Source organism: Mus caroli, chromosome 14 (genome assembly GCF_900094665.2).
Source record: "Mus caroli chromosome 14, CAROLI_EIJ_v1.1, whole genome shotgun sequence".
NCBI lineage: Eukaryota > Metazoa > Chordata > Mammalia > Rodentia > Muridae > Mus > Mus caroli.
Genome location: NC_034583.1, coordinates 69,847,226 through 69,863,807, shown reverse-complemented (window position 1 = coordinate 69,863,807; position 16,582 = coordinate 69,847,226). Strand labels below are relative to the sequence as shown.

Sequence of the window (16,582 nt, the reverse complement as noted above, 5' to 3'; positions counted from 1 at the left end):
TAGAGCTAGGGACTCCCCTTACCCACCTCCCTAAGCATCATCTACTAAGAAACAAGCAGACAGTGCTCTTTTTGTTGAATGGAATGTCATGTTAACATGATAATATAAAAATGAAGACTCCTGGCTACCAGGGGAAGTTGTAATGCTGTAGTTACAGGGGAGGGGGCACTGTGCAGAGCTCCTACATCTGCAGCAGAGGCTCCTAAGTGACCAAGCGTGCAAGTCCAGGGCACCTGTCCCATTTGGTTCAAAGGTGGCAATTCTGCCTCATTTACTAGAAAGGCTGCTCTGACATAAAACCCTACACCAAAAATAGAAGCTTAAAAATGTATTTTGTCTAAGTAGAACATAAGCCATGTTATTCTCATTTTATTTGGCAAGTGTTGTACATGGATGGACCCGTTTTCCGCTTTCTAACGGATATATGTGAAATCCTAGCTAGTGCGTTAGATACTTAAGCAGGATGGAATTTTATGCAAGGGGCAAGGTAGGATTGATTTAATAAAGGTAAAAATCATTGAGATACCTCAAAATCAACATTTACTTCCTGTAGTTTCCCTTGCTTAAAACTTGCAGTTGGTATCCCAACAATCTTCTAAAATACCTCTAGTTACAATAAAACTTAAACTTCCTCATGGAGTCCAGCCAGTACTCGTTTGTAAACAGAAGGCTGGGCATCTTTTAACTATAACCACTTCATCATATAAAGAGTACTGAGTAATTTACATTTATGCCAACCCACTGTTGACTTCTCTGTCATACTTAAGCCCCAAAGCTTCACTTCATTCTCTTTGTTTCCTGAGTTGTCAGCGACGTTTCAGAAAGAGAGAAGGGGGAGATAGATCACGGCTACACTGATGGAGCTGGTACTTTCTCTGATCTTTTCAGTCAAACAGCAGCTACAGCACCACAGGGAGCTAAGAGTCCATAGCCTGTGGCCTGCTCTCTCATCTGCCTGCCTTTTCTCATGGTGATGCTTGACATGGCGGACATGAACACAGGTGAGCAGGAGTAAAAACATTGGGAGGTATGAAAACTACTGATCGGCAGAGCTGGGTGTTAGTGTTCAAAGCTACTGAAGAAGGACCTAGTTACCGTAACTGTGACAGGCCACCATCCTGAATAAAGAGAAGAGAAAGAGAGCAAGCCAGCCTCATCCCGCACTTGCTAAGGGCCCTCTGAGTCTGTACTCCTCACACCCTCAGGAGCAGGTGCACTTGCTAAGGGCCCTCTGAGTCTGTACTCCTCACACCCTCAGGAGCAGGTGCACTTGCTAAGGGCCCTCTGAGTCTGTACTCCTCACACCCTCAGGAGCAGGTGCACTTGCTAAGGGCCCTCTGAGTCTGTACTCCTCACACCCTCAGGAGCAGGTGCACTTGCTAAGGGCCCTCTGAGTCTGTACTCCTCACACCCTCAGGAGCAGGTGCACTTGCTAAGGGCCCTCTGAGTCTGTACTCCTCACACCCTCAGGAGCAGGTGGACAAAGGCTAACTAGAGTCTTGCCCATTCTACACACAGATGGCGCCTCTTGAAAACAAGTTTGAATGGAACTCAGTTGGCTCAAGTTTCTGTTATCCTGTTATCCTGTTCCACGTGGGTATTTAGCCAGCCATGTTGGTCCAACTCCCACCTCCTGATTGATAAATAAAAGCATGAGATGCCACTCTTCATAGCTAAGTGCTAGCTAATGACTGTTTGGAACACAAAGACAACCCAGCTCTGATCATAGGGCTCCTGTCTCAGATTCTGAGCTATCTTAGGCAAATGGGCACTGAGCCATGTACTTACCTAGGTTCCTACTGACCCAGCCGGGGCACATTTATAGAAGAGCTCAGTCCATTGTTTTCAGAATTCCTGAAAAATCTGTCTAAATTTTAAATTCAAATTACTTCTAGTAGTTTATGAATTATTGATATTTATACTTCGTCTACTAAGTAGGAAATGTGGAATCCTCTAAGATATTTCTCAAATACATGGTACTTTTTCAAATACCCGATAAACACTGTACACAGAGCATCAGAGAGGAGGCCAATAAAACCCAGGCGCTCAATGGCTCACTCACACTGGGAGACGGAGCAGGTAAACTTGTGAATCTAACCAGACACTGAAAGGAACCTAAAAGTGGTATACTTTATCACTTCAGAGACTGAGCTAGGATGGTGATTTACTCAGTGTCTTAGACAACTAAAAACCTGGGCGTGCAATAGGTCTCCATGCTTGCTTCATTTCCACAACAGCACATTGCCACTATGAGGATAAGAGAACACACACACACAAAGACAAGGGGCTGGGGTGGGCATGGAGGAGAGATGCTGACTAAGACCAGAGGCTGGAATACAGCACCAGGACAAAGATCCACTCAGGAAGCAAACCCAAGCTTAGATTTGAGAACAGATTTCAAGGTGAGGAATTCTCAAGATGCCAGGCTGAAAACAATGGGATCAGACATGGCGATATCAAACGACTATCTGAAGGAGTCTGACCACTCCATTAGATAATGTAAAAGACACAGATAACGAGTGCTGCAGAGCTGGAAAGCTGCAAATGTTCATGAGGTAAATGGACAGTGTGACAGGAGGTGGGGAACACCTTGAATCTTGGGATAATTCTCAGTCTTAGTTCATATAGATCCCTGTTTGATGGTAAAGGGTTGTATGCTGTAAATGTAAATATATCGTTTTATTAGGAGGAGGAAGAATTTCCAAATGCTTATTCCCCAAGTAAGGATCTTACTGTATTGGCAGTCTCTCCCCTGTGCTTGGCTCCCAGTCAAAGCTCACCTGGTTACCAACCAATAGTAAGTGTTCTCCAAGGACAAAGTCTTTAAGCATGTCTTCCATTACTACCATGTGCTGGAAAAAAAGATACAATCAGATAAAGTTAGCTACATGGATGTTATCTAGGAGTACAGAACATATATTGTAATAAAATAGGTAACCGACTTCAATTAAATACATTTTTATTATTGTTTGAGACAAGGTCTCTCTCTATGGCTCTGGCTATCCTACATACTCTATGTAGACCAGGTTAGGCTCAAACTCAAGAGATCCACCTGCCTCTGCCTACCTAGTACTGGGATTAAAGGCAAGCACTACCACACTGACTATAGTTAAAAACATGTTTCATGAGGTGGATATAAGTAAGTCCAGTAATCAATTGTGTCATCAATATTGACAACTTCAAATAGCTCATGTGAGCAAGAGTAAACTATTGACCAATATTTCAAGAAATTTCTATAATCCAACTTAAATATTTGTATTTAAACTCTGTAGACTTGCCTTTAATTTAATGCAACACTAAATTTAAATTGACAATTGATAGAATAAGCAAACAAAGGCTACCAAAAGCAACAAATGTCTCCATTTTGAACTTTCTCTTTTTAAAATGTGTGTGTTTGTGTGTGTGTGTCAAGAGAAGGTATGGGAAACAGAGATGAACTCATCCCCACACAGAGCTTAACCATTTACCTTCAAAGCTATGTAGAGTCAGAATTAAAAAGCACTCTTTCCCTTCCATTTCTTTTCACTTGAATTATGTGTGACACAACATAATAAAAACGGTGAAATACTGGTTGCAGCAGCCACCGAGGAGGCTGTGTTCTCTTTGTAGACTGAGAAATAGGACATCTGTGAGTAGGTTACAAAGGCTCATGGGACTGAAGGAGGAGCTGTATCCCAGCACACTCTAAATCTTGAGTCCCTCTTCTAGGTTTCTGGATCAAATCAACAATGGCCCCGAAGTGCTCAAGGTACTCAACTGCTATTTCTGAAAACAGCAAATTAACCTTTTATTATGCATACATGCTACAGGTATCTCCCAGAATTTTACTTGCTTGCTTTTCTTGAACTTATTTTTTTTTGACACTCAAAATCTGTCAAATTCTGCAATATTTTCATTCTTTTTTCAATTAGAAATAACAACTTACAAGGCTATTTTTTCCTTCCTTCAAGAATAATGAGTATATTGGTATCTTTTAGTTTTTTAAAATTAGAAACACTGGGGAAGTAAAGTTTTAACAAGGTTTAAAGTAAAATGACTGCATTTGTTTACTGTCTTTTTGGAACACTAAAAAATAAAATAAAAGGCATTGGGTTATTAGTATAAATCAAGAGTATCCTGATAGCATGCAGGTATCACTCACTGCCTTCTAGAGCAGTGTTTCTCAGCCTGCGGGCTGCAATCTCTTTGGGGATTAATCCTTTCACAGGATCGCATATGAGATACTTACATTATGATTCATAGCAGTAGCAAAATGACAGTTATAAAGTAGCCGTGAAAATAGTTTTATGGCTGGGGGTCACCAGGTCATGAGCTCTATGAGGTGGCAGCGTTAGGAAGGCTGAGAAGCACTGCTCTAGAAGGAGGAACTAGGACATCACTTATACTGGGACTTGCTGCTTTCTTTTAACTAAGTGAAAACTTGGTGGTAAACTCAAGACCCTAGTACTTCCTGGAACTAATGAGCTAAGCAGCTGGAGAAATGGACAAAGGCATCCTGAAGGGGCCAGCACAGGTGACACTGCAGACCCCGGGCTCTGTCTGTTCTCCGCGCTCATATCCTTCTACTACACACCCTTGTCACACCATCCTGGTGGACTGGAACCAACGCGCAGCAGCTGAGGCTAAGGTCACTGCCCCATGGTCACCCTTGCATGCAGGCAGGTTCTCTCTTGTACCCATCCTCCTGCAGCTCTGTCCTTTGCTCTCTGTCTTCCTGGATGTTTTGCTTTGGACACCCAGGATATGACAGAGTGGACTGTGCCTACATGGACACAGGGCCCCATCTGAGAACCAGGTAAGGGATATGAGCAGAGCTACAGGCTGGTGGTCAAAAAGCACAGGGCTTCTCCCTCACCCTTTCCAAGCAAACCTTCCGAACTGCAGACAAGTTTTATTTCCTTATGTTCTTGTATAAATAAAAGAATTTTCAGGGCGAGTGAGACAGCTCAGCAGGTAATTGCTCTGTCCTGTAAGACCAAGGACCCAAGTTCAGTCCCCAGGACCCACACGGTGGAAGGAGAGAACTGACTCCCACAAGTTGCTCTTTCTTCCACGTGTGCATGACATGTGTGTGACCACAAATATCCATCAACTCACAACATGCAAAAACCGAACACCAGAGTTTTCAGCTCTAGGGATAGTGACACGAGATCAGGGTCTGCAGGCTTTCTAGTGATGACTGCTATTCCCCAGACTCTGAAACGCAACCTAACCTCGACCCCTTGTTTGCGTCTTCATCTTCAGCCCTTGTCTTCTTCTCGTATCCCCAGCTCACTAACAGGATCCTTTTCTTTCTCTTGATGGCACTGACATCACCATGGCCACTCTGCTCATCTTGCTCCTCTTTTAATGGGATCTCATTAAAACCAAGCCTTAAGCCAAGTCTTAGTTAAAACTACGACACACACAGAATACTCTCCTTTTCTATTGCCACAGCTGGGATTCAGGGCATTTATAATCTCTAGCCTAGATTTCACTGGCCAGTTTAGCTTCTGAAACTCCCATTTCTCTCAGGACAAATATGCTCTCCACACTACAGCTGTGGCTGCTTCTTTGTTCAGAGGCTTGCCACTCATTTTTCAAAGTTCCTGACATGACTCTTAGTGCTTTGGGAATAGCACTTTCTCCTGTTCCTGTGCGGGGCCAACCTCTGCTTTTACCTCTGCCACACACACACCCCATCTCCTCCTTCCAGTATGGGCACTATCAGGAATGAGTTTCTGGTCACTCTCTATCCACCAGATGATGTGCTTGCTGAGAGAGCCGGAAACAAAGTCCTCGAGGGTACCACCTAAGGAGTCCTGTACGGCGTCCACTGCCCTGTCTCCATTCCCACTGCCTCGGATCATTTGGGTCCTCCTTAACTGTGACCTGGACTGTTTCTGTAAGCACTGCTCGACTGTCTGTCTGATTTCTGACTCTTGGACAACTCGGGAAGGTGAAGGGAAAGTTATTGAAAGTACAAATGTGCTTAAACTCTGGGTTTCCTTGACAAGGATCTTAATTCCTTCCTTAGTGAAGCCTGGACAATGCGGTCCTTCCTCACGCACCAGCCTCATTACTCAACACCACTGGAAACCAAAGCTCTGTGGACTGAGTTCAAGGGTATGTGTCTTTCTAAGACATTGTCTCTCATACATGACCAAGGCTTTGCAAATACCCATCTCAGCCTGAATAAGTTTCCAACTTTGCTCTGTAAACCAGTTTTCTGAGATCTTTTCCGTCAGTGACCGTCAATCACCGTAGTAACCTGCATGTATCTCCATCACACTCTGTAGTAACCATATGTACTTACTGGCCTGTATTTTCCACTACATAAAAAGCAATTTGAGTCTTGGAGGTGGATCTGCTTGTGTGCGAACATTTTAATCTTTGTACCCTGATGCCAAGGGTACCCTAAGGCCAAGTCTGACTCGTGTTTAATTTTTCAGGTCTAAAGCTCCTTGGGTTTATTAAAAAGCTATTAATCTTGTTACTCTACAAGTTCTCTTAGTTACTGCTCCAAAGGTCATATTCCATAATAAAGGACTTAATGAAACAATACTCCTTAGAATAGATGTTCAAATCTTATTAATCCCTTTTAATTCCCTCAATACTTATTTACCATGTGTTAGAAACTTTGCTATTCAATGGAGACAGCAGATGAAGGAAAGACCAGGGGAAAAACATTTTAAAGATCATTCAGTGCTCTGTGGTAAGAAGACAATAGGACATCACAGAAAAAATGGACTGAATATACCCTCTGTCAGTGACACTGGGGATTCCTGCTTCTAAGACGAAATGATGCAGCAGAAGTGAAGGGGTAATGCCAACTACAGAAGCAAATGCAGTAAGCCAGTCCTGAAGCAACTAAACTCCTCACTAATGGTGATTCATTATGCTCTGGGGGAGGAGGAGCATGGAGGATTACACAAAGCCCCTCGAGGCGCCAGTGGAAAGTTCACTGAGGACCTGCAGTCCTCAATGTCTGTGTCACCAATACCATGGCAACAGACACTGCTCAAGGACAAAGACACACTGGTCTTCCTTCCCACTGAACTGCTCTTCTGCGTCCTTCTAGGTCATGAAGCCTTTGCAACCTTAACTATTTTGGAGTTTTTCCTTAGTTACTGGTAAAAATTTCACATTCTTCTCTTTTTCTCATTTCTGCTATGTGGATACAATGTGAAATTTGAAAAGAGTGCTTAGAAATATTATTGTTTCTTTTAATCAGGGTTTTGTTTTTTATATTGTAGATAGGAGTGTTTTCCTTCTAGCTATATAGCTTCATTTTCTACTCCTGTGATATACAATATACAATGATGCAGTATTAAAGGAGAAATCAGTTAACTGATTCTAGAATGAAATAAAAAGTATAGTTTTGATAAATAAATGTTTAAACAGAACTATTTTATTAAGAAAAAAACTTGCCTAGATATCTTTATACTACTTATCTCTCTTAGAGGCATAAATTATGATACTCATTCCTTAAAAAGATAAAAAGGCAAGTGCTAACATAATTTGTAAATGTCATTATCTGCATGCAGATTAGCAAATAAGAATTACAAAAATAAGCATGCTTTTATAATAAAAGAAATATATGAAAATAGCATCAGAAATATTTAGTAGAACCAAGTCTTACAGAAATTAATCTTATAATAATAAAGCTTTCTAAGTTCAAACTTATTTCTGTGACTTCCGAAACAGTCCACAGTTACTGGTAAGGTTTAAAAGCAAAATCTATGCCACAGTCCACTCTCCAAAGAAAAAAAGGAAAGCAAAGGGGAAGCTTGGAATATGCAGCAAGGAAGAAAGCGAAAGACAGGATGTATAAGATGCTTGTCTCCTGTGAGCTACAGAAAGGACTTAACTAGACACCAAAGCCATAACCAATAGGTCTGTTGGTTTTTATTCAATAAAATGCTTTACTAGCCGCGAGCACAGTCATACACATGTGTGCACATAACACACACATATTTAAACCCATAGCAGTAACTCCTCTAATTTTGACCATTAGAAGGAACTTTAAGTCTTATATCACTGTAATAAAAATATTTCAGCACTTCATTTTACCTTACCTGAACTCAACTTAGGAAATCATGACTGCAATTACACATCAGTATCATTTGGATCAGAATTGACACCTATGACATGATTAGCTCAAGACCACAAAGCAATGGTCTCACCTGAACATTGTCGTAGAAAAGAACGTCAGGCACTTTCATCTTCTCATGGGCATTGTGCACTGGCACACTGACGGTGCCAATCTTCAGAGACCCGGCGACTACTTCACCTGAACATTTTGTACAGGACATAGCATTAGACTCAGCAACATCTTGCTAATATCCAGAGAAGCCTAGTCTGTCCAACACACAACATAAGGTGGCCTCTGTAACCTCCAGGTCTTCAGGATTTAAATTAAGCAAAGAAAAAGTAAACCAAAACCACTATTGTTCTCCAGTCTATATTGTAGACCCAATATAGGTCCACAAAGGAAAAGAGCAAGAATGTGGCCATGAACCCACATATACACCTATCTGCTGAGATAACACACGAAATGTAAGCTCCAACAACACCCATTAGAGTTCAGCTTACAGAACATTCAGTAGATAGAGGTTTTCAGGATCATTTTGTTCGTACAACCAATGCTTACTGATAACATTTCAACTACAAAGAGGACACACTGGGAGGAAACAGCCTAGCTGTTTTTCAAGAAGTCTCATACTGTCTGTGTAAGTCTGCCAAGGCTATTAGCCTTGTAGGCGCAAAGACTGGTTTTGCCATCACAAATGAGAACAAAAATAATTTCAGGAGAACATTAAACATATATTCTGATAAGAATTAGAGACTATGGCATTGCATATAAAGGCTCATCTTTTATATGACCATGCTACACAGATTGCCATCACCACATTACTCGGAGAGAGACCTGCATGGAGAGCAAGCCCTGGTGAGAGGGTTGTTCAGCAGGCCTGGGCTCTAGACAAGGAGAGGGAATTAAATACATTCTCCATAAGGCAGTAGCTTTTAAGATGAATGAAGCCAGTCAAGTGAACAGTCTCCTCATTTAGATCCCTCATCCCCTACAGGAAGCTTAGATGGATGCTGCCAGGCCTGACCTTTCCTGAACTGAGCAATCTACCATCCTGACAACATAATCTTCCTCAGATATGTTATCAGCTCTAATCAAACGTCCAGGGCTATTATGTCTCTGTGAGCGGCCTCTGCACATCTGTTCAGATCCATCAATATCAAATTTATAGTTTTATCTTTAAAAATTCATTCAATGTCCTTAATACTAAATTCTTAGCTCAATATAGTCACAGTTACTAAAACACTAATCACAAAAGCAGCCATTACAGTCCCCTTGGAGAACAGTCACACACTCATGCTTTGAAGGACAAGGACTTCTACTAAGAGTGGAAAATTTCCCTGTATTCTAACTGAAGGACAGAAAACTTTTAGAGTGTTCAGTCTTTCCCAGTTCAAGCTTCTCCTCCTGGGTAGGCAGAAGAGAGGTGGCTCTGTGGGTGAATGAGGGACCAGAGGGGACTCTCATTACATTAGTCTATGTCACCCTAGAAAATGCTCCATGACATGCTCCAAAAGGAAACTTGGCAGCCCTCAAAATGCAAATGTATGATGAAAACAGAATTCTCGTCTGTATGGTAAAACACATTTGCAAAGACATATATTTGTCAAAATTAGACAAGTTAATTTACAACAGAAACTTCTAAAACCTTTAGTATGTTAGTGTCAAACTGACTCCTGGCACGCATGCAAAGTGGGGGCAGGGGTTTGTCTAATATTCATTGAAAGAAGTGATATAAAAAAAATGGCTTCAGACTGGTTTTTATTATTTGTTTGACTTTGACTTTGGCTTTTGTTTTTGGAGACAGGGTTTCTCTTGTATAACAACCCTGGCTGTCTTGAACTCACTTTATATACCAGGCTGGCCTTGAACTCATAGCATGCACAACTATGCCTGACCACAGATTGTTTCTTAAAGAAAGGAATATAGATTCACTTGTTAAGTACAATACACAAAACGAAATGGATTTAACAAGAGCTTTATTGAAAGCTCTGGTACCAAGTGTTTGATTTGTTATGTAGCTTTCACCTAGCCAAGTCAAGTACTTACACTTGTAATTTTCCAGCTCTGGTTCCAGGCTGTCTTCAGTGTTTGTTTCTATTGCAGCATCTGCCAGATTCTTCTCCAGTGCAGACTGAGCAAGGCTTGGTAAGAACCTAGTAAGGGATGGAGGACCGTGAGGAATGCAGTGCTTCCTTCAGTTCTCAAGTGTCTTTTAACACACATTCCTTCACTAATTGCAACCCATTAAGGAGAAACTGTGTGTAAAGCATATGTTACTGTAATCTTTAATAACTAAGCTTATATGTAATACCAATATTCACTTATTGGTATTTTGTGTACTTCCTGTTTATTGTGTAATTGTATACTGTGGCATATCAAATTTTTCCTAAGTAAATAAAACAGCAATATTCCAGCCTGCTCTAAGGTGGCAATCACAAACTTAAATCAGCAGAAGTAGGTTAACGTGGCTTTCCTTACTTTTTAAACATAAATTACAGAAAGATCATTCATTTTTGTGTTTCCTTCCATTATGAAATCTCTTTCTACCTATTTTATTGTCAAAGTAACAATCTGTGTGCGACAAGACACTCTTCAACTACAAAGACACTGTAGGCACTGTGGCTTGGAACAGTTTTCTGCTACACCCACTCCAGTGAAGTCTGCTGGACAGGCCAAGAGGCCTGGAAGCACTCACAAGGCATGGAAACTCAGCCTCCTGGAACCTTGGAATTCTATAACCCGTATATTCATGCCCTATTCCCACATTAGTATGGTGTATGTTCTCTTTCGGTATTGTTTTATTATAAGTGCCTTTAAAGATTGAATTCTGACATAGGTAAGCCTCCACCAGTGATCCAACGTCCTAGAAAATCCTTGAAGTCTGGAATTCAGTAGGAATTCAGTGAGAAGGATACCTATTCAGTAACATTCAAATTTACTTCTAGCAGAGAAGGTGAAACTAATTAGGCATTACAAAGAACGGAGCTAGAATAGCTCAGGGCTAGTCTGCAGAGAGATTACTTAGGACAGTAGCCAGTCTCACCCAAACAAGGGAATACAGAATGGCCTAAGGAATAGGTGGATTTACCATGAAACAGTTAGGGAATCCCCCAGAGACAGGTTTCTTCACTAGGTTCAAAGAAACAGCATAAATCAGGCATTTACTAAGAACCCCTGGTGGTGGGCTTAACAATAGACTAGCATTAAACCTAGCTCCCTTCTTAGTGGTTAAAGTGGCCTGGTCCCCACCATCTTTTGATGTATACATTTCTTTTGCTTTGTGTTACTGTAACTTGGTGGATGTGTCTCGCCTGGTTTCTTGTTATTCTTCTGTATAAAAAGTTTGATGCTTGATTTGAAAAATTACACTCAGATACAACACACTTTCTTGTGTTGTCTTTGTTTGTCATTCGCTGACTCCTTCACCCACTTGCCATCAGAGACCCGTTCTGCACAGATAGGAGACCCAAAAAAGGGGGTTAGTCTGCTGCAGTTTTCCTTCTGCACAAAGTTATGTTTAGAATTTATGATCCCGGTTAACTCACAGGAAGGATCTTCAGTCAGTGATTGCCTATTCTGTGCTAGTATAAAGCAACCATCAGGTAATGCAGTGTCCCAAATAAACAAGTGCAGAAAACACCATCCAAATTTAGATTTACATAGTACTAAACCTTGCACATGCTCCCTCAGACTTGAGAACAAACCCCTAATAGTACAAAGGTTGACATAAACCAGAGGCATGTGAATGAGAGTGTAAAATACTGGGGGACTAGGGGGATTATGAGTCCCTGTCCCCATAAGACTCTGAGCCACAGACCTGACACTGTGTCTTACCTACTGCCTCCCTTGGGTCCTATAAGATCATGGGGACGTTTACATACCTCTAGGTTTCTATCTTACCAGTTGACAAGTCATCACATGTCTTAGATCACGGCTTTGCTGTTCAAAACCAAGCCCCCACCTTATCTACTGAGCCCATTATGGGGTTTCCATCCTGTTTCTTGAGCTTTTGACCTGGCATCATGCACAACATTCTTCTCATAGTTGCCCCCGAGCCTAGGAATATTGGGCCCTTCCTGGGCCTTTTTACCATTCCCTGTTAGATCACCTGGACTGATACCTAGCACTCACAAGCTTTGACTTGTCTGCTGTTCTTGGCACCCCTGATCTCCACAGTGTCTACTAACACATCTCAGGCTGGCCCTATATGGGAACACTTCTGGTCTTGTCCAAAGACTAGAGGATAGAAGACTTGAGAAGAGAGATATTAATACTAGGTCTAAAGGAACAGATGAGGACCTATACTGCAGTAGTGCTGGCAATGGGTGGTCTGAGGCACAAAGATAGCAATAAGGGCTAGCCAGCTTCACAGGGACGCCTTGTTGAAAGAGTGATATAACATGCTTTAGCAGCACGATGGATATCAAAGAGTCTTATTTATAATGTATAAGAAATTAGTTTATACTGGTGATTGGAACTGATAATTTTCAAGTGGTATTATAAGACTTCATATAGTCTAGTCTACCTGGTAAATGTAGTTTGTAATCTGTGATTATTTGTTATAAGTGCAATTTATTAGTATGGTTTCAAAGCTCCAAGGTATTAAGTTTAGGCAGTTCTACAAATGGAATTCAGTGTTTTTCCAAAGGCCTTTAAATACAATTATTAAGATCTAGTAGACTTACAGTTAATGAACCTAACTAAGAGAAGCCCAAAGAAGTTTTTAAACACAGCCTTAAAAAAAAAAAAAGCATCAGTTTTTAAGACAAAGCGGTCTCTCGGCAGTCAGTCTCTATTCCTGGAGACAGTAAAAATGTCACGTTGATAAACACTGGGTGTAATTAGTTATCAGGCTTACTTTAAATTAATTATACAACCACTTACAAAGTAGAAACGTTATACACATACTATTCATTTTATATCATTTGGAATTTTTTTTTTTTGGTTTTTCGAGGCAGGGTTTCTCTGTATAGCCCTGGCTGTCCTGGAACTCACTTTGTAGACCAGGCTGGCCTTGAACTCAGAAATCCTCCTGCCTCTGCCACCCGAGCACTGGGATTAAAGGCGTGTGCCACCACACCCAGCTGGAATTTTTTTTTTAAAAAACAATGTGTGTAACTCAGTTTTTGGTGCCTGGAATAATTTTTTTCATTACTTCACTTTCCAAGATAGTTAATATTTATTTCTGATTGGATTCTTACAGCTCTATCCAATATTTTACCACTAAAGGATCATTTCTTCCAAAATTATTCAGAAGTGCATAAGTCAATGTAATGGAAAATAACAGAGTGGACTAGAAATCTATATATGGTGGCCTTTCATCCTTCTATAAAAGAGACAGTTTTAGAACTCAAACTGTGTATGTCCCGAGACTCTAAATGTTTGCTCTAGCCCTGGGTTTTGAGTATCTAGACACCAAATAATGTAGTTGTACGTTACAACTCTGGAGTCATATGCAGAGTAAAGAGTGAAGGACTACACAGTAATTCAGATGAGGAGCATGAACAAAAGATAGCCCAGCACGAGGCTGGCTTCTCTGGATTTTTATCTGCTTAATAAGTACTTCACAGGTATTTTATGAAACTTTTCATTTTTGTCTTAAAGGCTCAATAAAATTCAGTCCCTTTCATTGCTTCAATATGAAAAGAGGTTATTAAGAAAGGAAAACCCACTTCATGCACCAATAATCTTTTGTTTTGTTTTGTTTTGTTTTCGAGACAGGGTTTCTTTGTGTAGCCCTGGCTGTCCTGGAACTCACTCTGTTGACCAGGGTGGCCTCGAACTCAGAAATCCACCTGCCTCTGCCTCCCGAGTGCAGAATTAAAGGCATGCACCAATAATTTTTGGTTCCTTCCTGCCTCTGTGTTCCTTTGTGGCTGGCATGATGAAGCCCCACTGTAGGCTTGCTAAGGGCAACAGATGATGGGTGGACAAGACAGGTGGTGGACCCATTTTCAAAGGGTTCCAGGGTGATAAGAAAACAGACTTTTGAGGGGCGTGGTGGCACACACCTTTAATGCTAGCACTTGGGAGGCAGAGGCAGGCGGATTTCTGAGTTCAAGGCCAGCCTGGTCTACAAAGTGAGTTCCAGGACAGCCAGGACTGCACAGAGAGACCCTGTCTCGAAAAACCAAAAAGAAAACAGACTTTTACTGTGGTCCTCTGAGAACACTGGAAATACTAGTTATCACATGCAATTATCTATTTAAGGGAGTAAAAAGTAAACATTTAAAAATTCTAAAATATGTTAACATTCCAGAAAACTTCAGAGGCTATTACCAAAACCTTAAGTGTGGAATTACCATTGGGACTGTTTGCATGCTCGCTGGCCTGATCAGTAATAAGGTCAGATCCTGCCAAGTGTTAACTGCATTGGAATCACTCATTCTCCACGTATATGCCTAGTCAATCCTTTGCCTATGCAGGCACAGTTCTTTTCCTTTCTAATTAGTCATTTTCTGGGTGCTTGTCCACCCTTGACCATCAGCTTTGTCAATCATGCTCCTAGGTGTTGGCTTCAGTTTCCACAGTAGATTACACTCCTTTGGGTACATGACCAGATTTTCCTTTTTTATAAGACAATGTGAATAGTGTTAGTCTTAACACTCTGTTGGCATGTCTGTCCATTTCTACATTAATAATGATGTGCTCACACTCACTAAGCTTTACAAATCGGTAGCTTTTATAGTTTCAGTTTCTTTGCAGTAACATGGTATGAAGAATGCAGCTACACAACAGACACTATCTGATCACATAAACTCAGATTTTCCTAGGCTATTTTTGGAGATTTCTATTTCCATGCCAACCAGAGACTCACTTGTCAAATTCACTATTAACTGTGGGATTCTGACTATGCACATGTAGACTGCTGGGAGGGCACTTTTATAACAATGAATCTCTTCTATGCAGCCATAAGGAGAGCTTCCCTCTGACAACCATCAATAGATTGATTCTTTTCTCCACAGAAGGATAGCATGTCATTTATTTGACTGACTCTTGTCAGCAAGAGTACAAGAATGCCATCGATCTGTGAACATAGGAACTTCCTTAGACTCTATTTGTTCTAGTAATTTACATGACTGTCCCTTGAATACTTTTACTGTGACTGATCATGTCATCTTGGGCAGACACAGGGGATAAGGGTGAAGATACCATACTCATTTCCTCCTAATGCTGAAGGAAATATACCAAGTATTTTACCATGAGAAATGTTTGCTGTAAATTTCAATTCAGCAGTCTTTATCAAGTTGAAGAACTTTGTTTTTATCCATGATGTACTAAGAATATTCCAGGGTTAAGAGGAGTTTGGCTATAGTTGGGAAACTGTATTGTTTGTCCCTCCCCCCTCCCCCGGTTTTTTATTGGATATTTTCTTTATTTATATTTCAAATGTTAGTCCCTCTCCTGACTCCCTCCCCAGAAACTTCCTATCCCATTCCCCCCTCTGCTTCTATGAGGGTGCTCCCCGACCCACCCACTCCCACCTCCCTGCCCTCCCATTCCCCTACACTGGGGCATCAAGCCTTCATAGGACCAAGCACCTCTTCTCCTTTGATGCCTGACAAGGCCATCCTACATATGAGTCTGGAGCCATGGGTCCCTCCATGTGTCCTCTTTGGTTGGTGATTTAGTCCCTGAGAACTCTGGGGTTGGGGGGCGGGTACAGTCTGGTTGGTTGATATTGTTCTTCCTATGGGGTTGCAAACCCTTCTAACTCCTCCACTGGGGAACCGGTGCTCAGTCCAATGGTTGGCTGAGAGAATCCACCTCTGTATTTGTCAGGCTCTGGCAGGGCCTCTCAGGAGACAGCTCTATCAGACTCCTGTCAGCATGCACTTCTTGGCAGCCACAACAGTGTCTGCATTTGGTGACAGTATATGGGATGAATCCCCAGGTTCTGGATGGGCAGTTTCTGGATGGCCTTTCCTTCAGTCTCTGCTACACACTTTGTCTCCATATTTCCTCCCATGAGTATTTTGTTCTCTCTTCTCTTCTAAGAAGGACTGAAGTACCCATACTTTGGTCTTCCTTATTCTTGAACTTCATGTGGTCTGTGAATTGTATTTTGGGTATTCTGAGCTTTTGGGCTAATATCCACGTATCAGTGAGTGCATACCATCAGTGAGTAGGTTATCTCACTCAGGATATTTTCAAGTTCCATCCATTTGCCTGCAAATTTCATGAAGTCATCGTTTTTAATAAATGAGTAGTACCACATTTTTTGTATCCATTCCTCTGTTGAGGGACATCTGGGTTGTTTCCAGCTTCTGGCTATTATAAATATGTTCTGCTATGAACATAGTGGAGCATGTGTCCTTATTACATGTTAGAGCATCTTCTGGATATATGCCCAGGAGTGGTATAGCAGGGTCCTCAGGTAATACTATGTCTAGTTTTCTTTCCTTTCTTTTTTTTTTTTTTTTGGTTTTTTTCGAGACAGGGTTTCTCTGTGTAGCCCTGGCTGTCCTGGCACTCACTTTGTAGACCAGGCTGGCCTCGAACTCAGAA

At 41.4% G+C, this 16,582-nt stretch overlaps 1 protein-coding gene across 1 annotated transcript in view; it reads right to left on the bottom strand.

Moving 5' to 3' along the window:
• The window catches only part of Vwa8 (von Willebrand factor A domain containing 8), a 321,037-nt gene that overhangs the window by 156,399 nt on the left and 148,056 nt on the right, over positions 1-16,582 (bottom strand). Inside the window, exons 18-20 of the mRNA XM_021181216.2 lie at positions 10,121-10,227; positions 8,166-8,272; positions 2,781-2,852 (exon numbers count right to left, since the gene is read on the bottom strand). Coding sequence (XP_021036875.1) covers positions 2,781-2,852; positions 8,166-8,272; positions 10,121-10,227 — 286 coding nt within the window. The remainder of the gene's footprint in view (positions 1-2,780; positions 2,853-8,165; positions 8,273-10,120; positions 10,228-16,582) is intronic.